The sequence below is a fragment of the Metarhizium brunneum genome, chromosome 2 (assembly GCF_013426205.1).
Source record: "Metarhizium brunneum chromosome 2, complete sequence".
Taxonomy (NCBI): domain Eukaryota; kingdom Fungi; phylum Ascomycota; class Sordariomycetes; order Hypocreales; family Clavicipitaceae; genus Metarhizium; species Metarhizium brunneum.
This window is the reverse complement of record NC_089423.1, coordinates 4,095,465-4,118,022: the sequence shown is the minus strand read 5'-3', so window position 1 is coordinate 4,118,022 and position 22,558 is coordinate 4,095,465. Positions and strand designations below refer to the sequence as shown.

Sequence of the window (22,558 nt, the reverse complement as noted above, 5' to 3'; positions counted from 1 at the left end):
GATACTGAAATTTGGCGTGACACAGCACCATGCGGTAAAGCCGGCTAAGCGCAGAGTTGGTCCAATAGCTACCGACCTAGGTACATGTAGGCAGGTATGTTTCGAGGCAAGTACGCCGAGGGCTCCTGAGTTTGGAACGTACTGGACGTGCATATTTCCATGCCATGCCATGCCTTGCCGTGTCCGTCCGTCGTGCCTGTCGTGCCCGTCATATCTGTCATACCTGTCATATCTGTCATGCCAGTCACGTCAGGTCTGTCATGTCAGGTCTGCCATGTCAGGTGGTGACAAGGTCTTGTCGAATTCAGACGCGACCAGTCAACATGGTCGTCATTAGGTGGCCATGTGCATACGGAGAGTATCATCGAACAACCTTGATGCATGCACCTCCTCGCCGACTTTCTTCTCTCCCCCGCAGTAACTCTAGATCTTCCGCATATTCCCCTTGGGCGCTAACGCCGAGCCCAGATGTGGCCATGACGGCTGGTGGTGCGCGAAGAAGCACTTGAGAGTTTCGAATAGCACGGTCATCTGGGATTCCTATGTTCCTGTTTGATCTTTTGAAAATGAGGCTAGAACATGGTTCTAAAACGAAGTCTTCGGGCAACTCGCCGCCCCCGCCTCGCCGTATCATGCCCATTGCAGCTGTGCACGGCTCATTTGCTTTTCTGTCCATGGTTCTCAATGGACAGTATTGCACGGGAAATAAATACATAAAGAGTCCACAAGGCGAAAGAGGCATGACGATCATCTGCAGCTGCCAGGCTGCCCAATCGCAAATGTATTGATTGGGTCGTGCATAAGCGTGGAGATAAATGTACCCAAGGTCAACTTAGCCTGCAACTTACTCTATGTGTGTCTTGAATGGAGTAGGTACGTTGGTACCTCCCTAGTTGGTCGGCATGTCGTAGTCAAAGTGGGCGTGGCACCATTTGGGCTTGGAGGAAACTGGGGAACTTGTGAAGGGCCAGTTGCCAGTTGGCGAGAAGGGGGGGAGGGGGCCGGCGCATTCTGCAGGGCTGCAGCAGCCCACACTAGATTGACGGCGCTCGCTGGGTTAACGTTGAAATTGATCATGTCAATTCATCAGCTTTCAGAATGCCCATGGCGCCAAAAATAGCCGCTGCTTCAACTTGCTGGCACGATATACAACCATTATCCGGCGTAATCACCCGTTCCCCATCCCCAGGTCGTGTTTTATCCCTGTTGGTTTCTTTTCTTTTCTTTTCTTCTTTTCTTTTTCTTTTTTGTTTTCATTCATGTCTCAAGTGCACAAGCACCACGAAGAGAACTTGCACGTCGCCGCGCCGGGGAAATCAAGACATTGTGTTTTAGGGTGGGTGACTCCTCGAAGAGCGACATGGATAAGGTGTGGAGGCTAATGAATTATACATACATAGACCTGACAAAAAGAAGAGGTCAACCAGGCCCCGTCCGTCGACCCGACAGAGGCACTCATGTGGCTGCTGTACGGAACGAGTACTACCAACTGGGGGTTGGAAGATTCTGTGGTATGAGGTACGCGGTACGGAGTATGTGGCAAGCTATGTATGTATGTATGTAGTGCAAAGATGGCACTGGCTTTGTGGTGGGGCTGTCTGAGCGATCGATCCGACTTAACATTGGAACGTTTTGGCGCAACGCGGTATGGTGAGAATGTCTGGTGCTTGTCCACAAGGGGTGCCTCGAACATCATCAAGACATCCACGGCAGGAACATAATGGTATTGTTTGTTCTCAACTGCGACCTCAGCATCAACCATCGCGCCGGCCCTACGATATACGAGTTCGAAAAGCGTCCGAGCTCAAGAAATGGTCCAAGACTACGAGCGCGGCATCGAGTGCCATGTGTGCGGTTGCGACATCAACATTTCTGCCGGATATATTTCAGAATACGCGCGACATCTCACACCACACAGTCGCCCATTTTTGCCCCGGCCTCGTTCAAATTTGTTCCAGTTTCTTGGTCAAAGCACCGATGCTGCATTTTCCCCATCTACAAGCAATTTTCCATCGGTTGAAGGCTACATGCACAAGAGCTTCTCTGTTTCCTGTGTCTATTCATCAACTGTTCGACCATAGGTCTGTTTGATATCCAAACTCTCCGCCTTGACCATGAGATGCTGATCTGAATTATGGGGCATTCTGAGTATTGGAATCGCATCTGCAGACTATTAGTACGGCTTGAACCTAGTCCAGGAATGGCGCACAAATGTCGCCCATGCGGCGGCAACCCTGAGGCAGGCGAGGAAGAGAACCCAGCACTGAAACCACTCATGTTCTTGTTTTGGACAATCCTCAAGGTCGCGATGGGATGCAGCCGGGGAGAGAGAGGGGGGGAGGGGAGCATGGTTACTATAGAACAGGGATGCTGGGTGGACATCCAGCGTGATACTCCGTACTTGCTCATAGTAATACTATATGAAGGGCTGAGAGTGTCTGGCCTTGACCCCAGGAAGTGGCTTGAGGTAGTTTAGCCAGGAATCGTGGATATCATCGTGGAAGGCCGGATATCGCGTAAAGAGCCCTCGGCCGACATGGGCATGCACTTGGCCATCTGACAAGTTCATTGTCTGTGCTATACTAATACGGTTTCGTCGAGAGCGTCCGAGTTTCTCTGGCGACCCCTGGTTAGCTGGACACATAACTACAATACGGAACTTTGCAGACCGCAACCACCGGCGTGACCCACTTGGCCCGTTGTTGATTGCTGACCTGACATCTGGACATGGACGCAATCAGCTCCTCACACATGCTGACATGGGCAGGTGTTTGTTGAGGTGCCGCCTTGCCCGCCGCAAACCTGTCGATAACAACGCAGTGAGAATTACTACAACAAATCGTCATCTCTGCATATCACGGACACGGGCATGGGCACCTCGCCCTTTTTTTCCTTTTTCGTTTTCGAAACTCTGGTGGAGGTCACTATACAGGACGCGGATGCCACTGGACGTGATCCTTTTCGTCTTTCGACTAGCAGCAAGTCTAAACTGGCTGAATCAATCAAGGTGGGCTTGCCGTCAACGCGCTTCCGGATGACTCCCGACATCTTAATCTCCTAGTCGTTCTTCTGGCTCTGCAGGCTAAGGCACATCAATCTTTCGTCTGTTCTTCCTGACGTGATGTGATACTGGGCTGGTGCGTTGTGGGTTGGAGACGGTGGATGCCCTGGAGCAATTTGGGTGTTGCTAAAAGTGGCTGACCCTGGCTTGCAGCTCTGCACGTCTCTCTGGGCCGCCCTGACGGAGCGCCGTGGGGACATCTGGAAGAAAGAGGGGAGGGCACACATGTGCACGTCGTGTCTTGGGTGGACACCTGCACACATCTTATGCATGCATGTCGACGCTGTGGCGGCTGTTTGTCCATCACGGCACCATCACGGCACCATGGCACAGTCTCGCGCTCTTGGCCTCCATCTGGCAGATGAAAACAACATATGACGGCAACAATTAGGAGAGAGATAGTCGTGTGGCTCGCCTGAGCTTGGCATGCCATCAGCACTTTGGCCTCATCCCTCCCCACTGATGTTCGATGCTAGGACTCTATCTACAATATGTATGTATCTCCGTTGCGGTTGCGGTTGCGTTGCGGACGCAGGCAAAGGCCAACTCGTCTCTCCCTTATTTCATTTAATTTTTAATTCATTATTGTTCCATATTTTTTTCCCTTTTCAGTTGATGGTGAAGATCATCGCCCAGAAATTCAGCTGCGGGACAAGACCAACTTAGACCAGACAGACCAGACACGCACGACACCATCAAAAAGGTTGCTCAAGCGAAGGGCAGCGGTTGGCCGCTCGTTCCTGTAAGGAGCACTGAGATCACCGCACCCCATTTACCAATTGCAAACACGTTGACCACGAGACAGAACAGACATCTGGAGCCTATTGTATTGTGCAAGTGCCCACTTTTGCGTTCCTGTCGACTGTCTCAGCAGACCCGACGCAACTCGCGTCGCTGAATACCTGGCTGCCTTGGAGGCTCGAATCGAGAAACATTGATTGTCCTGCAGACGTTCAGCAGATGGATCGGCAATGAATTTCTTTCTCCAAGTCTCGTCTCGCCGGCCTTTATTGGCTTTCCACGCGGCTGTTGGACCTTTACATCACACAGAGCTTTGGGAACCATTCTGGCCCCTTCACCCTTCACCCGCCTCCACAATCCTGATCCAGGAACACGACGTGGCACGATTAGTCCGTTGAGAGTACTCCGGCACTCCATTCTCTGCAAAGAGTACAAACCGAGGTTGAGAGGCTCAGATTGTGTAACATAGGCTAGCGTGAGCCCGTGAACCGACCTGCTGGGCCCTAACACCAGACAAAACGTGCCCGAGACCGCGGCCACGGTGATCATGGCGCCAGACTTTGTCTCTCCACGTCGACCGTCTTCGTCGACAGTCTTCAACCACCGCACTCTACCTGGGTAACTTGCTTGATTGCCTCCAAGTTGTTGGAACTCTGGGGAAGTAACCAAGCCAACCCTTGGTCCTTCTGAACGGCTGGATCCCCCCCTTTTCCACTTCCGTTAGCAGCCAAGACGAGCATCTCGGTCGGCGCTCACATCTCACTGCGAAATACTGACTGCAAAAATGGATACTTCGTACCTCGACGGGTTCACATTGTTCACGAGAATGACAAGGCAGCAGGTCTATTCGGCAGGAAATGCCAATGGCACAAGAAACATGGGATATGGCCCAACGGTCAAGGTTCCTGCCCGCCCCCCACAGTCCAATGCCCAGTCGAATAAATTCGCCATTATGGGCATTTACTCCGACGACGACATCGACATCAACCTGGGCGATACAGGATGCCTTGAATACAAACCCTGCGATCCGTACAATGACCACCCCTTCCCCTCTCTCTGTCTGCACACCCTCACCCCAGCTCGCAAGGATATCCGCAGCCAGTGATAGTCAGCCTCGCACCCTCCCCGCGCCCTCGCTGTTGAAGTCTCCCTTTTTGGTGGAACCAGCCACCATAACTGTGATTGGAGCGCAATGTTGTGTGTTGAATGAGTTCCATTTTGTCCTTCGCCGCGAGCTCCCAGACTGAGAAGCGAATGTATTGTATAGAGGGAGGCCTGGCGGGTTGGACTGGTCTTTGATTAACCATGCCATCGAGATTCCGCTTGGCGTATATTCATCTTCTTCAATGCCATCATTGCTTTTCAAGAAGGAGGAAGGTTAGAAGACGTCCGTCCGCATGGCGCCGCCTTACAAAGACAGACCGGATTGTCCGGCGTTGGAGTTGGCATATCATATGAGGTATGAGAGGTATTCACCCAAGTGTCCCCAGGCATAACGGGTTTCTTTTCAGGCGGCTATCACTGCAAAACAAGAATCCACTTCAGTGGCCAAGACCTTTTGAAGTCTCAGCTTCCAAAGTTGTCTGTAGGTGCGAACGCGGCGGATAAAAAAACCCTGGTCGCGGGGCAATCGGCTCCGACGGAGAGAGTACATACATCTTGAACGTATGTACGGAGTATGTATGTTGTATATACATACATACATATAACATTATACATAGGTAGGTATGTATGTATATCCACTGTAATACGGAGCTGGCCCAGTGCCCCCAGTTCTTATAAGAGCACTTGACACTGTCTAGGGCAGACCAGGAGTTCGGACATCTTCATCCACGTTTTTCTTTGTCGCTCTGGCTGCCTTATTGTATCACTGGGGATACCCACAAACCGAAATACCGATTACTTGTCCATTCCAGCTTTCTCGCGAGGGTCTGAATTGAACGTCACTTGATTGGGGATGAAGGAATGCGGCTTGACAAGTATCGATACATGGACGCCAACACGCATAGCAGCTTGGAGATATGACACGCTCGCAGCAGCGTCAAAATCAACGTTTTGCCAGTAGTATGATATTTCTCCCGTCCCTGGTCAATGATTGAGTCGCCCACCCCGGCAGGCCAGAAAACAAAAAAGTTTAATACCAGAAAAGGGCTGTAATAGTGGTCAGCCAGCGGACACGGCCTGCAGTCTGAGAATTGCCACAATTTCGGCACGGACATGATGGTAAAAGAACGAGCTATGCAGCCACTCGCGCACGTTGCAGCAACGCCCAAGGCCCGGTCGATATCGACTCAGGAGGGAGGAAGAGAGCAACACTCGATCAAATGGGTGGAGAGCGATTGCTCGAAGCACCTGAGCACCCTGTACGCCCCTCCGCCACAATGTTGTCGGGCTTTGCTGAAGCCGGCCGGGGGGACTCCAAAATGTCACAGGACCACATGTGCAGTTGACCTCCCAGAAGCCAGCAGACTGGTAGAAGGGTTGTATGGCTGTACAATGGTATTAGGTCAACGTAGCACTTGAGTATGGCTGTCTGGTCGTATCGTAGGTGCTTGGGTACCTAGGTAGGTAGTTACAGGGGTGCAGGGGCCGGCCATCCTGGCTCGTCTGGCTCCGTGAGCAGGGAACCACAGGGAGCCACAGGGAGCCACAAGAGCCACAGAGCCACAGGGGGGCAGGAAACTAATCAATGATATTTCTCCCAGGAATCAGCACTCAGCAAGAGCGGACACTGAGGGTCTCTGTTGTTGCTGGCCCCAGCTGGCCCCACCATCCTCTTTGTGCGCCCACCCCGTTGGATCACTGCAACCACCCCCACGCGAGCGTTCTGTGAGCGCTGGCACCATGCACTGCAAGCCCTTTCAGTGCTCCGGGGTTGAAGGCTACAGAGACCTCACAGGGCTCACAGGGCTCACAGGGCTCTTGCTCCTCCGGCAGCACCTGACCAGATCTTCAATGTTGTCAAGTCAAGGTTGCTACCGTCCACCTCACCTCCTCTATCGCCTCATCGGTGTCCCCGTCTGGAACAGTCACCAGTCAGTCACCAGTCGCATTGAGGATGCAGGTCTTGCTCTGTCTTGATTTTTCCTTCTCGGCGAAGTTTTTTTCTCTTTCCTTTTTGCATTCTTCCTGATACGCCGCCTCCCTACCTCTTCCTTGTTTTTTCTTTACTTTACCCTCTAGCTGATGTCATTGTTGAACGACTGACCGAGTCATTCATTGGTTCCATACATATCCCAGAGGGCCTCGAGACAGTGACAAATGACCAAGCAGGGCTGAAGATCTCGCGCTTGTGGTTTACACCGCGCCCACGAATACCGGCCGCATTAATTTTGGCTGCCACCGCCTTGACCTCACCTTCCATTGTCATCACCGTCATCATGGCTTTCCTTCTATAGTATCCGCAGCAGCAGCAACAGCAACAGACAACACCAATAGCATATCATCATCATCATCATCATCATGATGGCCATCGTCATCAACATTCATCATACACATCATCAACAACATAAAGGTCACTGAATAAACGGCGTCACTCATCACCCACTGATTTGTAGCATGTTCCGGATTGAGCCAGCTTCTCTTTTCGTAGCGTGCCAACCCGCGTGCCTCGTCCAGCTCGCCGGATCGCCATCAAGTGCCATTTGCATCTTCTCTGCCTCTCATCAGGTTCGCGCTACGACGGAAATAACCCGATTTTTCGCCTCACACCCCCTCCCCTGTCCACACACAATACCGCTGCTTCCATCTCGAACGGAGCAGTATTGTGTAATAGGCAAATCCCACGAGAGACGAAAAGCCCACCACTCCAGAGTCCTCCCGCTGGTCCCAATCACTGGGTTCCATCCGTTGTTCTGATTGTGTGGTTCCCCCACGTCTGTCTGTCGTGGTTTTCCGTGGCCCCGACATGATGTTCATGTGCTGTTCATGTTTGATGTGTTTGGTGGTCCAGCCCTTCGCAGCCTGCATCTGTCGTCGGCCCGTACATGTAATCGTTGCCTCTGCCAAGTCGGCCGCCCGATTTCTCTCTCTCTTTGCCATCCATTACAAATGCATTGATTGACCTCTGCATTCAAAATTCTCGCCTGCCCGTGTTATCATCGATTCACAGTTGACTTAATTTTCTTGGAGACACGGAGCCGTAACACCAGACTTGGCTCGCATAGGAGGACTCTTGTGTCCGTCCATCCTGTCTGCGCGAGGCCTCAAGAGCGCGCATCCCGTGCTTGCACGCCGTGTCTGGTTGAGGCCGTGTCTTTGATTGGCACCAGCATAATTTGCCCGTCACTTGCTTGCCCTTGAGCATTTGCCGTCGGGTCGCTGACTGAGTACTATCTGGAGTCGGCCCACCGTCTTCTTGTCCTGTCTTATCCCAAGCAGCCTCTGGTGCACAAGCTCCGAGGGCCGCGCCCAATTGCTCCGCTTGTCTTCTTCATTACTCAAGGTCCCCCGTTGTTCATTATTTTTGCCTCGCCAGCGCACCAGACCGTATCAAATTTCTTCGGGTCCCGCATCGCGCTGCTGCACAACAATAACAACAATCATCGCTGCCTCGGCCGCTGCCACACATTCTCATTTTTCGAGCACGCACGCACGCAACTTGCAACAGCTAGGCAACAGACGCACAGGAAAGCGCACCAGACCAGTGCCCTCCCGGCCTCCTGCCCGCTTCACGCCTGAAGCATCGCGCCTCCAGCTTTAAGCCTCAAGCCTTGCGGCCGAAGCTTGCCCTGCGATCTGTGGTTTTCTGACGTGAATTGCGCACCTCAGCGGTTTTGCGCATTTTCCCGAGTCGACCTCGGGCTGTTTTTCACCCTGACTGACTCTCTGCTGCGGTCAGAGTTCATCGCCGAAGACAATCTGTTGCGTTCACACCCCCCCTCCAGTCCCAGCAAAGTCCTAGCAGGTCCCAGCAGGTCCCATCTCGAGTCAGGCGCTAGGCTCAGTTGGAATTGGGCGCTCGGCAGAGTCCACAATCGATACTGCACTATATTAGTGTCGCGCTCCGCAATCTGGTTCAAAGCCATCTTAGCCCCTCGACTTTATCCTCTGATCGTGGGCGACTGTGTGCAAACATCCTTGGAACCCCCGTCCCCAGCGACAGAGATCCGTCTCAAAAGTACTCGGTCTTGTTCCTGGTGTCATCAATCAACCTTTGGAAAATAGACCATAAACCTCCATTTTGGCCGCTTGCACGGGCGCCATCCCCAAGTACCAGTACAACTACGGACTTGCACTGCTGCCGCCATTGTCCATCAGCCTGCCACCAGGAACCGTCATCTAACCCACCACGGGGTATATACATACGCCATATATCCGCCTGAACAGGGATCACTTTTATCCTCATCAACTCTCCCCTCTTTCGTCCTTCAACTTGCTACTTGCAACATTTACTCTTCTTTTTCTGGGCTGTCAATCTCGTCCTCACTCAGACGCCAGCTGGACACTCGGAAAGTGAACGGCCCATCCGTCGATTTATACATCGCCTCGCGGAATCGCTCCCTCCCGGTTGCTACTTTGCAAATCTCTATTTTTCGCCCCTCTCTACCGGCATAGACAAGTCTGGTGTTGGCCGATTGGCACATCTTGGAGCGTCTTTGCGGCACTTGAACTTGACTGACTTGGCGACTCTACGCAACCTCCGGACTAGTCGTACCTCTATGGACCGACCTGTTCACGACTACTCGCAGACAGGTTTGCCCTCGCCCTACCCAAGCAGCTTCGGCGACAATCATTCTGAAGGCTCGGCTGCAGATCACGCGTCAGGTGCGCAGTATCCCGTCAAGCAAGAAGTCAGCTATCCGACCTCGGCGACACCTACGTCTGAGTACGGCGTGTACCCTCAGTCCTCGCGATCAGGCACCTTCCAGGAGCATATCCAGCGTTCATACCATCCAGCGACCGGCACCGGCAGCGGAGGTATGGCGCAGCAACAAAACAGTCCGTCATTTACCCAGCAGGATGGGCGAAACCATCAAGCCCATACCGTTCATTCTGACACCGGAGTGCCTATAGACCCGTCCATTGCGGCACCTAGCCCGACTTACCCTTACGGCCAACATTCACCATACGCTGCAAATCCAGACATGACGCACAATTACTCCCATGCAAACAGTGGCATATACGCGCAGCCTCGTCCCGACTGGACGGGTTACTCTCAGCATAGTCAAATTGCGTCTGGGCACCCTGTGTACTCGCCCTCTCAGGCCTCACAGCAGGCTCAACAAAGGCCAAATCAGGTAAGTTTTAGAATGGAACAACTTTTGCATGGCTTCCTCCGCGATGTTGGTCGCCTAGTCTGGAAAAGAACTTGGCGTGGCTGCGATCGAGTCGTCACCGAATATAGTGTTGAACTCTATTTTTGGCCCCTCGCCACAGCACAGCGCAGCAATGGATTAGCCTCCAGCCCGCCCCTTTTCGGAAAGGACCGCCAGGCAACGTAATCTATGTCACATATGGCTAACATGACTGGCTTTTGAGGTTTACTCGTTTGTGCCAATTCCTGGAGCGCAGCAGCACAAGCGCCCCCGCCGACGATATGAAGAGATTGAGCGCATGTACAAGTGTGGTTGGAATGGCTGCGAAAAGGCTTACGGCACGCTGAACCACTTGAATGCTCACGTCACCATGCAATCCCACGGGCAGAAACGAACCCCTGAAGGTACTTTGGCCTACAACCAACCTGACTGGCTTGCATGCTAACCTTTCCTTTTCAGAATTCAAGGAGATCCGCAAGGAATGGAAACAGCGCAAGAAGGAGGAAGAGGCACAGCGCAAGGCTGAGGAAGAGCGACACCGTGCCGCTGCTGCCGCCGCACAAGCGCACAACGGTGGACCAGACCAAGGCCCTGATGTTCCTCCAACTTCAACCTACCCAGGCTCTCGACCTGTTCAGCTGCCTCCTATTGGTTATCAACCAAATCAGTATCCAGCTCCTCCGTCAGGAGCAGTCCCCCAACAGCAGCTTGCAGACTATGGTGCCGGCCACATGTACCCAAACTACCAGCCTCATTCGCCATACGGCCAGCCTACCCAAAGCATGTACAACCAGTGTAAGTCGAAAATGATGACGTGGGATTAAAATCGGGAGGGATACTGACATGCACTCGCAGCTAATGGCGGCCCTCCTGGAAGTCATTAGGGTGGCGTGTTCTTGGTGACCGAAGGCAAGTGGCTGTTACCTGGGGTACCAACAGACCGGAATCATGACTTGTAAAATACTGGGCCACTGTACGAATCCGCATATTTCTCTCAACTCATAATTGCCATGATTGGCGGGGAACTCTCTCCTTGGCCTAGTTGCCTCCGTAGGAGGACACCAGTTCAAGCAATGGCGGTGGAGCGGCTCTCGGCGTTCAGATTTTTCGAAGAAAAGGGCGGACGGGTCGGATATACCCTCAACAGGACTCTCGACTGTTGTACGTTTTGTATTGGGGTGAAGAGCTCTCATGGTTTGTCTTTGGACACACACATATATTTAGCCTCAAGAGGCTTTCAGCCTTCCATAATGGTTGGAGTTTGTCCCTTATTGAATTCTTTTTAACCGTTTTCTTATTGCATACTTTTCTTTAGTGTTTTTTGTTTTCTTATTTCTTACTTTTATGGTACTTGCCCATTTTCTCCCATTAGTATGACGTTGATTGGTTTTCTCATTCGCCATGACGCAACTTTTGATTTTCGCGATTATTTCCTGGGGAAATGGCTGGGTGGGCGGATGGAGAAAGGTTGAGTTCACTTTTGCATTGTTTTATGGTGCATGGGAGGTAGAGGGCATTATTTCACGAGACTACGGTGGTCAATTTGATTACCTGGCGCATTAGGGATGTTAGGATATGAAAAGATGGCGTGATGAAGCGAACCTCTTCTTTTGTGGAGGGTATACCTTCTGTGCCGCAAGGCAATTCTGGGAGGAGAGTCTTTATAAGAAGATGAAGTAATGCGTGCCGACACAGACTCTGACGCAGAGGACTAACGATGATGGTGCAATACCCGGTTTTTAGACCGATGATGACGTTGACCTTAATGAAGTGGCGGAATAAGAGAAAGAGAAAAGAGACAGAGAGAAGAAGAAGAGGAAGAGGTGGCAGCCTGTTCCCCATGTATTTGCTACTATAATGGCAATGCCAGAAGTACAGGAATCACGTTGGACGAAAACGCACCGAGATATATGATGGTAGTGCGGGATGGAGCAGAAGCGAAGACGAGATGGACATGTTCATAATTGCAAACTAATGTTTTTCACTAAAAAGAGCGTACAAATATACATTTTTCAGAGACGCTCCTACACTTGGTACGTGCTGGGGTAGCTTGTGATGAAGAATGCATGTCATGACACCGAGGTTACATGCAAATTCGTCTCTGTAAAAATAAACATGAGAGAAGCACGCGCGTCGTTTGCGTCGTCCGGCTAGCTGTCCAATGCACAGCGAGTGAGCTGCAGGGAAATTTGACCGAGATGACGACGGCAGTCAGAAGCTAGTTTGCGAGTGGCGGTGGATTCAAGGAGTATATGGCAGGGTGGTGGTGGTTGTCATTGTTGTCATCGTCGTCGGTCTTCGCGATCCACCTCCTTGGCACTGGGGAGTTTCGGAAGACCAAAAGCAGGCCACCCCACGCGGCTGCGGTGACGACGCAACCATGTCCCGTGATTCATATTAGTAGATCGATCTCAGGTCCCAGGGCAGCGGTCGTGGTGTCACAAGGAGAAGAGGCTTTTGGGGGGGGCCCACTGGTCGTCTGACAATCAGGTTGACGTGATACGAAAAAAAATTAAAATTAAAAAGTCAAAAAAAAATCAAATGCTCAGAAATAAACACCACCAGCCGCGTCTGTTTCTGCCACGCCGTGTATGGTGCTCACTGGCCATTTATCTACCTAGGTACCTAGGCACGTACTTTGCTTGGCCTGAAGGGGCAAATCCGCCCGACTGACAGCTTTTGGAAGGGGGCAGGCATCCCAGTCAGGGAAAGCAAAGAGGCGTGTGCATGACACCGCGACGGTGGGCGGAGGAAAAGGCCACGAGGCGGAGGGAGGGAGATTGTTCGTGTGACGGGTGGTCTGCAAGACAGCAGGGTGACGATGGTGGTTACACGCGAAGAGCAGGTAGTACGGCGATACGGACCTGGGTGAGCAGGGAGGGTGTGCTCGGGGCAGAGTGTCAGCCATGACGGCATCTGGTCTTTGGGGATATATCCTGCGTGACGGCGCCGATGGATGCCGAGTTGCACTCTTGCACTTGCACCCGACAGGTCGAGGCGGTTGTGTATTGCTTTCGAGGCTCTTGCGTACTTACTGACTTCTTCTGCCAGGCACTTCTACTGCGTAAAGTACCTAAGACGTACCCCCACGGAGTACATATGTACGTACAGCAGCAAGGTACCAGACTTGTCAGCTTGATTGAGATCACGTCAATGGCTGGTGGTAGGTGCGTCCAAGTGCGCTCTGGGGTCCAAACTTAGACATAGGTACTACATACTACTAGTCGAGTCCAAGGCCACGGAACCAACAGGTAGGTAGCCAATGGTTGGCAATGTTGCCGGGCTGGCCAGCAATATCGGGGAGGTCCAGATGTCCGGTTTTGGAAGCAACGCGGGAACTAGCACGAGGTTGTGTAACGAGGCTATACGCAAAACGAGAGTCGTGCGGGTGCCCGATTGGCCTTGCTCGGATGCCAGGATGCTACGGGACGGGAAAGGGGGGAAGGGGAAAGGGAGAAGGAGGGGGGTGTGAAAAAAGAGTCTGGTAGCTCAAGTTCAGGGCCCAAGGAGCAAGTCTTGGTCTGCATGAGGGAAGCGTGCAGGTAAGAATGTGTGCATGGTGGTTGTACACGGCGTAAAGCGAAGATGGAGTTTCGTCACACGAGGAACTGGAGACTTGGAAAAAGCAGGCGAGGTGCAAAGGGGCGCCCCCCCCCCCAAAGGAGAGAAGATTGAATGTGGGACGACGTCAGGTGCACCGTGGCCCTGGGACGGCGTGAAGGGTGGCTGAAAACAGAGTCTTGAGACTAGTGCAAGTGCAGCCGATTCGTCAATCAATTTTTTTATTTATATAATGGTTGCCGGTTTTCAAAGCTATGTAGTGTAATTACATAGAATCTATCTTGTTTCTCGACGTTGCAGGTTACCAGCGGAGCGACCCACCGAGGCGACCCAATTGCAGAAAGGATTGACCACGTTGAGGAACCGCAACGTCGATGGAAATGGTGAATTGCACCACCCTGCCCCATAGGCATGGTTTCGTTGCCGACTACTCGGTAGATCGATCTGGATAATTTCCCCAGTTTGTGACTAGTCGACGGAAACTAAAACGGGAACACGATCAAGCACGCCATGATGCGCGGGCAGGACATGGCTTCATTCATCGCTGGCTGCCGTTAGCACCCGACACCAACGGAGGGGGGGCGTGTGCAAGTTCGGATCGGGTTGCCGACGCTGTTCTCTGAGCCCTGGGACGGCGCCATGGGAACTAGATACTAGAGCCAGAACTAGAAATAGAAACAGAGTCAGAATCAAGGCCAGGACTAAGTAGTTCGAGGGGAAAAGGTGGGCAGGCATAGCGACTAAAAAGGCGCCCGCGCCGGTTGATCTTCTGGTTCGAAAAACGGGGGGCCACTTGGCGAAACGGCGGCGGCGGCATCTAAATTGGCGACTCAAGATGGCAATGCGAGCGATAGAGGCTTGAGCGAGGCTGTTTCTAGCGGCCGACTAGGGGGCTAGTTGGTCTATGTATAACCGTGACGAACCAACGGCCTGCGATGTGATAATATCCGGATGGATGGATATAGGTGTGGAGAGGCGGGCGAAATGTTGCTTCAATGTCGGTGCTTGCCTCGGTCAACCAAAGGCTACCGGGGACCTACCAAGTCGCTACCGCGGACGAGACACGGGCCGACTGACTTCCCGAGTGCTGGCTTCCATGTTGGACCGCGGCTGCGCCTGGTAGCACTAGAGGGACATGGAAAATAAATAAAACACCAGACCAGTCCAGTCAGACATGGACACTCTCACTTCACGTTCCCAGAAGTGCGGTCTGGTTTAGGTACTTACCTGGGTAACATTGAAAGTAGTTGGCTACTCCATAGAGCACATGTGCAGGTCCCGCCCCCATGTGGCCCCTGTAACCTTCATGTTGGGAAGGTGCAATCAATCTACAGACTAGACAGGCAACAGGGTGCCTCCCATGCCGCAAAGTGCCCAGTGCATGTCAAGTGCCATCCATGTGCCTCCAGATGTCGTACCCCCGACCCCAGTCGTCACTGACCTGCCTGGGTAGGTACCTAGGCACCTAACACCTGGTAGTTCGGCCCCAGGTGGCCCCCTGCTAGCTCCAGCTGTCAACTGCTCACTTGTGCATGCGGTCGCTTTTGCTCCGTTCTCCGTACCTGCGTATGTACTTGGTCATTGGTTATTCATTTCCACATCCATTATACAATAATCCACTGTTATGTTGACATCACACGTCCTGGCCCGCACTTTATCCACTGCACATTACCACTATGCTTTTTGTTATCTTGATCACCTACCAACAGTGAACGCCGTAGTGAGCAATGACACGTATACTCTGTACGCGATGCTGGAACTGGCCTTGCCCTTTCCAGCCCAGCTTGTTTTTTCGACTAGTGCCCCGGCCACACTGTGCGAAACTCCATTTTGCCATACGGCCCGATATATCACATCACCACCACTGTCCATCATCAGCAAACAACTTGGAACTAACTTGAATTCATCTTCATCATACCCCCCCTCCCCTCCCCCCTGAGGTCATTGTTTGTACCGCCAAGTATCCTCCGAATCTTCTCATCTTCCACCTTCCAAGGTTCAGCACCGCGCCAATTTTCGGTGTCACTCTCGGCGTCTAATCAAGCTAGCCGCCTTCTCAATTGCGAATACATATCGCGAGGCTAGGAGGCCAATTCACCCACGTCAAGAGACGAACAAGAGAACTGAACAATGATGCGTATAACGTGACCATTGGCAATCATTCTCTTGTCATGGAGGCAGGCAGCAGGCAAGCGAGTAGATCAGTCAACTGCTTAGACCCGGCCCTTTGTCCATGTTTTGCCGGCGGCAACACCACGCCTCCGCCTCCTTGGTTGGACCAACTTGAAACAATGTCGGCTTGACTCCATTTTTTTTTTGCCATTGAAAGAAGAGTCATAATTGTCCATGCCGTGGTAAAGTGTAAGACTCACATTAGACGCACCCTACGGTAATTGGCCCGACTTACCCCCTCCTGGAGTCAGGCTCTGCCGCCAAGTTGCGAAAGATTCTGAAGGACCGAGTGTCGACTACGGCGCAATATGAATGACATCACCGCTTCGTACGAGTCCGTCTTATACTTAGCCAATCATCCGACTGTATCGAGTGCCACAGCTAACCTAATGCCCCAAAGTCCTCAGTGATGAATCTTGCTATGGCACCTTGACGTCAAAAGTCAACAGGCTGACATCGTGACTGCCTCGCTCAATCGGAGTGAATAGTGCGTGTCTGTGAAGTTGATTCTGTTCCTAATACCGAGAATGTGGCTGAGTTAGAAGCCAATCCTGCTGTAGGCCGAAAGTCTAAGTGGAATTTTGCAACATGTATCGATACATGCAGTTAAATTTAAGTTGGATTGTTCGCACCCAAGCGCAATTACATGCACGCAATTCTAACACAAAGTTTTTTTCGTTTCTCTCGCCTAAAAGCAAAAAAAAAAAAAAAAAGCACAAAGTAGATCAGTCAAAATTCAATTCTATTTTCCTGCCTTTCTGACGCGGTTTCGCAACTTCCTCCTTCGACATAGGTTTGTCGCGGGGGTCATTGGCCCAAGCAGTGGAACAAAGAAGCCGCAAACACTCAAAACAGCCAGCCAAGGTGCACATGTGGGACATCTCGCCCATTTGCCCCGCCAAGTCGTCAGCATTTTTGACTACATACATACGGCCAGACCAACCTAGGTAACTTGCCTTGTTTTCTTTTTTCGGTTGTTTGGTTGGGGGCATCTGATCCCCCCGTCTGGTCACCAGTGGCAGCTCCGCGATATATCTAAACCTCTACAATATCTACCAGAGCTTCTGCCTGGGAAGAACCTCAAAGGCACCGGATCTCTCTCCACAGAGGTACGACGCTGTAGCGAGGGTCCGGCAGGGCGACTTGATGCCCACCATTCAACTCTTGCCGCATCCATCTACACTTGCTTCTCGTTGGATGCAACATCCCAGGCAATAGCTTCAACATGGACGCCAAAGGGGCCTCTGCCTCAACGCCAAGAGGCATTCGAAAATCCAACTCGACAAGATCAGCTGGGGCGCACTCCACCACATCACACGAATCTGTCCGCGTTGTCGGCGTCCACCCGCTTGGAACTCTTCGAGTCTTGGGACCTGAATCGTCTCCTCGCATTTCGGAACAGAATGACGTTGAGGACGACGACGACCAAGGGCCCCCTCCTCTAGAATCTCCAGTTGAAAATGCCTATGGCCTGTCCGGAAACCAGCATAACAGTCCCCAGAGCTCATCCGCGAGCCCAACCAAAAGGTCCAGAGACCCCCAGGCTCATGAAATGGGAGGGGGCGATGTAGCCGTCATCCTTGATCTGCCCGACCTTTTTGTCGTTGCCTACGATAGTGTTTCATTCACGGCCCAGAACTTTGTCGGCGTGAGGGATGTCCAGGCTGGTCCTCATTTCTTCTGGGTTGCTCACCCAAGCGGTGTTGCTGCACGCGACGGGGTCTGGCTCCTCGGCTCAGAGTCTCAGAACCATGTTCATGTTGTGCAATGGGACTCGTACAACGAGATGCTGACCGAAGCCACTCGCTCAGAATCTCGCAATAGTGCTGAGAGCATGCCCAATATTCATGCCCAGCTCGTCCCTTATGCCGACCCGTCGCGGCTCACCGAAGGTGGTGGCCAGCTATCTGTGTCCCAGGTCGAGAGAAACCGCCGCATCTGGAATCAATTGACGACTCATGTCAATGCGACAGTATTGAACCGAATCACAGGACCCCAGGTAGGTGGCTGGATTGTGCATACCCTTGATCGTGCACAAGGCGCCCTCAAGTTTTCCCCCGAGGTAGAATTGGAGCGAGCCGTCCCCAATAGGAATCTCCAACGGCGAGAGTTGCACTTTGCTTTTCAAAGTACAACTAGGCTCTTCTCAATCGAGTCCCTTGGGTCTGAGCGCACACGTGAGGCTACCGATCCTAGCATCTATCTCATGTCTCAGATTGAAGACACAAAGAACAATTTGGTTTATGACGACTTGCTCGGAGAGTTTCAGTTTGCCTTCGTTGTAGGCGTACACCTTGGAAACGACGCCAGCCTCGAGCAATGGTGGTTCATGCTACTCAAACTCCTCGTCAAATCTCATCTTCTTGTACAAGGGCAACCCGTGCTTGTGGCATCCATGTGGCACACCGTCGCCGCACAAATTGCATACAGCAGTCAGTGGATGGAAAGCTCAGTCCTTGAAAATAACGACACCAGGTGCCGAGAGTTGCGTATTGCTCTCATCATATACAAACGCCGCATGGAGGAATTCCTCTCAGATGATGAGAACATTGTTACGCCAGACCATCTTGCCGTCAGCACAGCCTTCTCCAGGCTCGAGGCCGTCTTGACCGATATTGGATGGGACCTCAGCGGTGACTACCTCAGAAAGGGCATTGTCGTCATGGAAGATGGAGAAGAAGTAGAGCTGGAATTGACCGACCTGGAGGCTGAAGACGAACGTGGTGAATGGGCACCAGAGTTTGTTGAGCTGGATGAGAATGGCCGTGAGCGAGGCCTGATTTCTTGGTCTGACTAGACAACGAACAAGGCAAGAAATATTTCAAGCACTCAGGTGTCTCATTACTTCTATTCCAAAGCATTACGAAGCCCCATGTTTTGTGTTGCTAAGCACAAGACCCGGGTATATGTTTTCTTTTCTTCCCACACCCCCTTTTTTTTGCTTTTCATATGCCCAGTGCAATAATAACTTATTCAGGTGGGTAAATAGCATGGCGCAAGTACTGGAAAAAAAAGCAAAGGAATTGAAATGTTTGTTTCTGCAAAACACGCTATGGAGTAAAGGAATTCCTCAAGGCTCGGGAAATAGTCATGTCTTTGGATTGAGGTTCTGGGTTTTTAGGTATTGGATCACACCTTTTGGCGATGTAGGTTTGTTTGAACGGCCATAAACAATGGGCAGCTCGACGATGACGAGCGAGAACAGGCGTTCAGGGAACACCTGACGTGTTCGTACAACCAAGACTAGGCGCTACAGCCAAGATTCCGGTATAGATTGGGCGATGAGCTTGGCATACATCGCGCACCACCCGTTGACTTTAGTATCAATACCAATACTTTGTGGTTGGCATTCTGTGGAATATACTTGGACCTGAATGAATAACGTCCCGCAGCTGGCCAGTTTGATGTTGCTCGTCGTTCGAATTGTCTAAATCATGCGATGACAAAATATATATGAGAGTATAACATTAGTGTATACAGCATATAATTTGTTCGACAAAAATAACTTGTGCAAATTTTCTGTCAATGCCCACTGATACTAACACAAGGACGTGGCAAAATGCCAGGTGTTGCAGCATCATACACATAATTCACAGAGCACTGGCGATGTGTAACGTGAACGTTTAGTATTTCATTTGCCTGTCAGACCCTTTACAATCCGTTCAAAGCAAGTCCATGCAAATGCCAATGGGAAAACCTATCCCCGTACCAGGGAATATGAGACTCCGACCCCGTTTTGTGTGTCCACACCAAACATGACATCGCCTTCTCCAGCTCGCATTCCAGATTTGTTATCCCCCACCTTGGCTCTCCCTCAACCCCCCCCCTCGCCTTCAAAAACCTGCCAAGCTGACGCGGCACAGGCAAAGACAATACGAAGCCAAGACAATGGTTCTCCCTTTTCTTGTTACTGCCGGACTCGTATGATGCCGCACAACGTCAACCAAACAAGAATTCTCAGTCTTCCCGTCCCCGCTAACCGTCGAAATAAAACAAGACTTTGCATTTTGTCGTGCAAGGCCTTTATCGGTAAGACTTCTGGAAGCGGGCTCTGGCACCGGGACCACCGAACTTCTTGGGCTCGCAGCGGCGGTTGTCGGCGACAAGCAGGGTGCGGTCGAACTGGACGAGGGCCTGCTTGAGCATGTTCTTGGAGTGCTCGTCGACGTACTTCTGGTAATAGGCGATCAGAGACTTGGCAATGGCCTGGCGGATAGCGTAGACCTGGGAGGTGTGACCACCGCCAGTGACGCGGACGCGGATGTCGACGTTGGCGAACTTGTCAAGGCCGACAACGAGGAGGGGCTCGTAGACCTGCGATACGTTAATCTTGGCACAAGAGAGAGAAGGGGAGAAGAAAAAAGGGAGCAGGCGACAAGGTGCTGGAAGTTGTCCGTTGTTTGCCACGAAAACAGAAATTTGGATATCCGCGGTCCATGCCACCCCATGCCAACGCAGCAAAGAGAGATTGCTCAAGCTACATCCTCATAGATTTGAAGCTCATCTGGGGCCCTACGCCTCGTAGCTTGTTCAACAAGTTTTGCAGCATGCAAAGGAGGGCAAGAAGCGGCATGGCTGTGATATTTTTCGGTGTTTCCAGGACGGCAACGGAGAATCCTTCCAGCGCCCTTTTCCCTGCCCTTTTTCTTTCCAAGTGGCATCATCGTACCTTGAAACGCAAGATCTCGGGCTGAACCAGGCTGAGGGGACGACCGTTGACCTTAACCAGACCACGGCCAGCCTATATCAAGAAAACAACATCATGTCAGTCGGTTTCGGTTCTCCATTTGATTCGTGAATAAGGCCGGGTGATTCTCGAGCCCGAGGGAGGGGGTCTTGTTCCTCCAACGAACCTTGCAGTGGGCGACGGCGGTGGCCGTCTTCTTCTTGCCGAAGCATTGCACGCTCTGTGTCGTCGAAGACATGATTGCTGGTTTTGTCTTGGGTGTTGCAAGTGAGCGTTGCAAATGATCGAACAGGCGGGACGTGATGGAGTTGCTTGCTAGTCTCGCTCACCCGGCGGAATTTTTCGCATAGAGAGGGTTTGTGCCCTCGGGAGACGCTAGTCTGCTTTCATTGTGCAGGGGGGCGGATGGATTTTTTTTTTGTGGGCATCCCTCAACTCATGAATTGTGGTCAAGCTTGCGCTTTCCCCTTGGTGCAAAATTAGACGAGCAACCACCCACACGGCCCACCGGAAAAGCAGCCCTCACGTGATAAACAGCCCTAAACCCTTCGACTTAGCGTCTCATTGTGGCATCCGCCAAAATTTCGCCTCGAGTGAACATCACGCCGGCCAACTTTTACAGCCCATCAGACCAGGAGTATCCGCCGTCAAGGTAAGCTTATATACCCTCACATAGCGCCGATATTTTACAAGACAATTGTCATACTAACTTGTTGATATCAAGATGGTTTCCGCCAAGAAGCACGTCCCCATCGTGAAGAAGCGTACGTATAATGTCCACCGCTGTCTTGCCGCCAAAGACGACCCGTGTTTCTCCCGATTCGAAACGACTCGATTGCTCGGCACAAAGGGAATGAAAGAACTCATGAGTTCTCGAGTTGTTGCGAAAGCGGGGAAGCCGGCAGAGATAGTGGTCGGAGACTGGAACTATTCGACCTATGCAGAAATACTGACTTGGTGATGAAACCAGGCACCACGCGCTTCAACCGTCACCAGAGTGATCGGTTCAAGTGCCTCAGCGCCAGCTGGCGCAAGCCCAAGGGCATTGACAACCGTGTCCGAAGACGCTTCCGTGGAACCATGGCCATGCCTTCCGTATGTTGATTCGCTTCCTCTCGCCGAGTTATGTCACTTCAACCCCCACCATGGTGGACGTACTAGACGTGGGAGAAATCATGTTTCCTTCCCAGTCTGGCACGATGCAAACATGGAACCGGTTGATTGAATGACAAGACAAGGACGAATTCATTGCGCCAGAGCGAGGAAAAATGCTGACGAGCCGGAAAACTATAGATCGGTTTCGGGTCCAACAAGAAGACTCGTTACATGATGCCCTCTGGCCACAAGTCTTTCCTTGTCAACAATGTCAAGGATGTCGAACTCCTGATGATGCACAACCGAACCTACGCCGCTGAGTACGTCTACTTCCCCCCAAAAGACGGGTTTGCGGCAAACTTCCTCAGGCCCACCAAGAAGCATTTATCCAACGAAAAGGGACAGAGAGGCAGGAGAGAAAACCCATACTAACTAGTCATCCTGCAGGATTGCCAGCGCCGTCTCCTCCCGAAAGCGAATTGACATCATCGCCCGTGCTAAGCAGTTAGGAGTCAAGGTCACAAATGCCAAGGCAAAGGTCACTACCGAGGTGTAAATGAGTTTTTGGGGGGCGAAACAAATCGGTTCTGGGACTGCTTTCACGGATTGCATCGGACTGGGGGTTTTATCATTGAGTCTTTGCGTTATCACCCAAAAAAACACAACATGTCAAGGCCCAGCTGCTCCATCCTTTTGGTTTTTTTTTTTTTTGTGATGAAGAGTGAACAAAAGTGATAAACTGTTGCGGGCTGTGGCATCAGCACGCAGCGAAAAGTAGTATTGGCCATTTTCTCCTGTTATATTGGCAATTTTACACGTCCTAGATCTTGCTGGTGGGGGAAATGGACCAACGCAAAATGAGATACATGCCCCCTTGACGCAATGGAAGTTATTTCTCCATCGGAATACAGAATTAACCCTGTGATACGTGTCGCTTCGTGATGTCTTCAAACCAGTGTTTTGTGAAAGTTGAAGCATTGGTAT

The 22,558-nt window shown here is 51.8% G+C and overlaps 6 protein-coding genes across 6 annotated transcripts; 4 read left to right on the top strand and 2 right to left on the bottom strand.

Moving 5' to 3' along the window:
- Positions 1 to 361: 361 nt before the first annotated feature.
- On the bottom strand, positions 362 to 640 carry G6M90_00g041860 (uncharacterized protein; the record flags this gene model as incomplete). Its single annotated transcript, XM_066130289.1, has 1 exon — positions 362 to 640. The coding sequence occupies one exon, from the start codon at positions 638 to 640 to the stop codon at positions 362 to 364; it is 279 nt and encodes a 92-aa protein (XP_065986307.1).
- A 3,946-nt stretch (positions 641 to 4,586) lies between these two features.
- On the top strand, positions 4,587 to 4,907 carry G6M90_00g041850 (uncharacterized protein; the record flags this gene model as incomplete). Its single annotated transcript, XM_014692041.1, has 1 exon — positions 4,587 to 4,907. The coding sequence occupies one exon, from the start codon at positions 4,587 to 4,589 to the stop codon at positions 4,905 to 4,907; it is 321 nt and encodes a 106-aa protein (XP_014547527.1).
- Positions 4,908 to 9,462: 4,555 nt separating this feature from the next.
- Positions 9,463 to 10,943, top strand: CON7 (C2H2 finger domain transcription factor CON7; the record flags this gene model as incomplete). The annotated part of the gene is made up of 4 exons (XM_014692040.1): positions 9,463 to 10,041; positions 10,283 to 10,463; positions 10,519 to 10,854; positions 10,915 to 10,943. The coding sequence occupies 4 exons, from the start codon at positions 9,463 to 9,465 to the stop codon at positions 10,941 to 10,943; spliced, it is 1,125 nt and encodes a 374-aa protein (XP_014547526.1).
- A 6,074-nt stretch (positions 10,944 to 17,017) lies between these two features.
- G6M90_00g041830 (uncharacterized protein) lies at positions 17,018 to 18,589 on the top strand (the record flags this gene model as incomplete). Its single annotated transcript, XM_014692039.1, has 1 exon — positions 17,018 to 18,589. The coding sequence occupies one exon, from the start codon at positions 17,018 to 17,020 to the stop codon at positions 18,587 to 18,589; it is 1,572 nt and encodes a 523-aa protein (XP_014547525.1).
- A 1,226-nt stretch (positions 18,590 to 19,815) lies between these two features.
- On the bottom strand, positions 19,816 to 20,717 carry RPS16 (40S ribosomal protein uS9; the record flags this gene model as incomplete). Its single annotated transcript, XM_014692038.1, has 3 exons — positions 19,816 to 20,106; positions 20,462 to 20,533; positions 20,646 to 20,717. 3 exons carry the CDS (start codon positions 20,715 to 20,717, stop codon positions 19,816 to 19,818), a joined length of 435 nt encoding a protein of 144 aa, XP_014547524.1.
- A 486-nt stretch (positions 20,718 to 21,203) lies between these two features.
- On the top strand, positions 21,204 to 22,130 carry crp-63 (60S ribosomal protein L32; the record flags this gene model as incomplete). Its single annotated transcript, XM_066130288.1, has 4 exons — positions 21,204 to 21,348; positions 21,450 to 21,574; positions 21,773 to 21,894; positions 22,022 to 22,130. 4 exons carry the CDS (start codon positions 21,204 to 21,206, stop codon positions 22,128 to 22,130), a joined length of 501 nt encoding a protein of 166 aa, XP_065986385.1.
- Between the last annotated feature and the right edge of the window lie 428 nt (positions 22,131 to 22,558).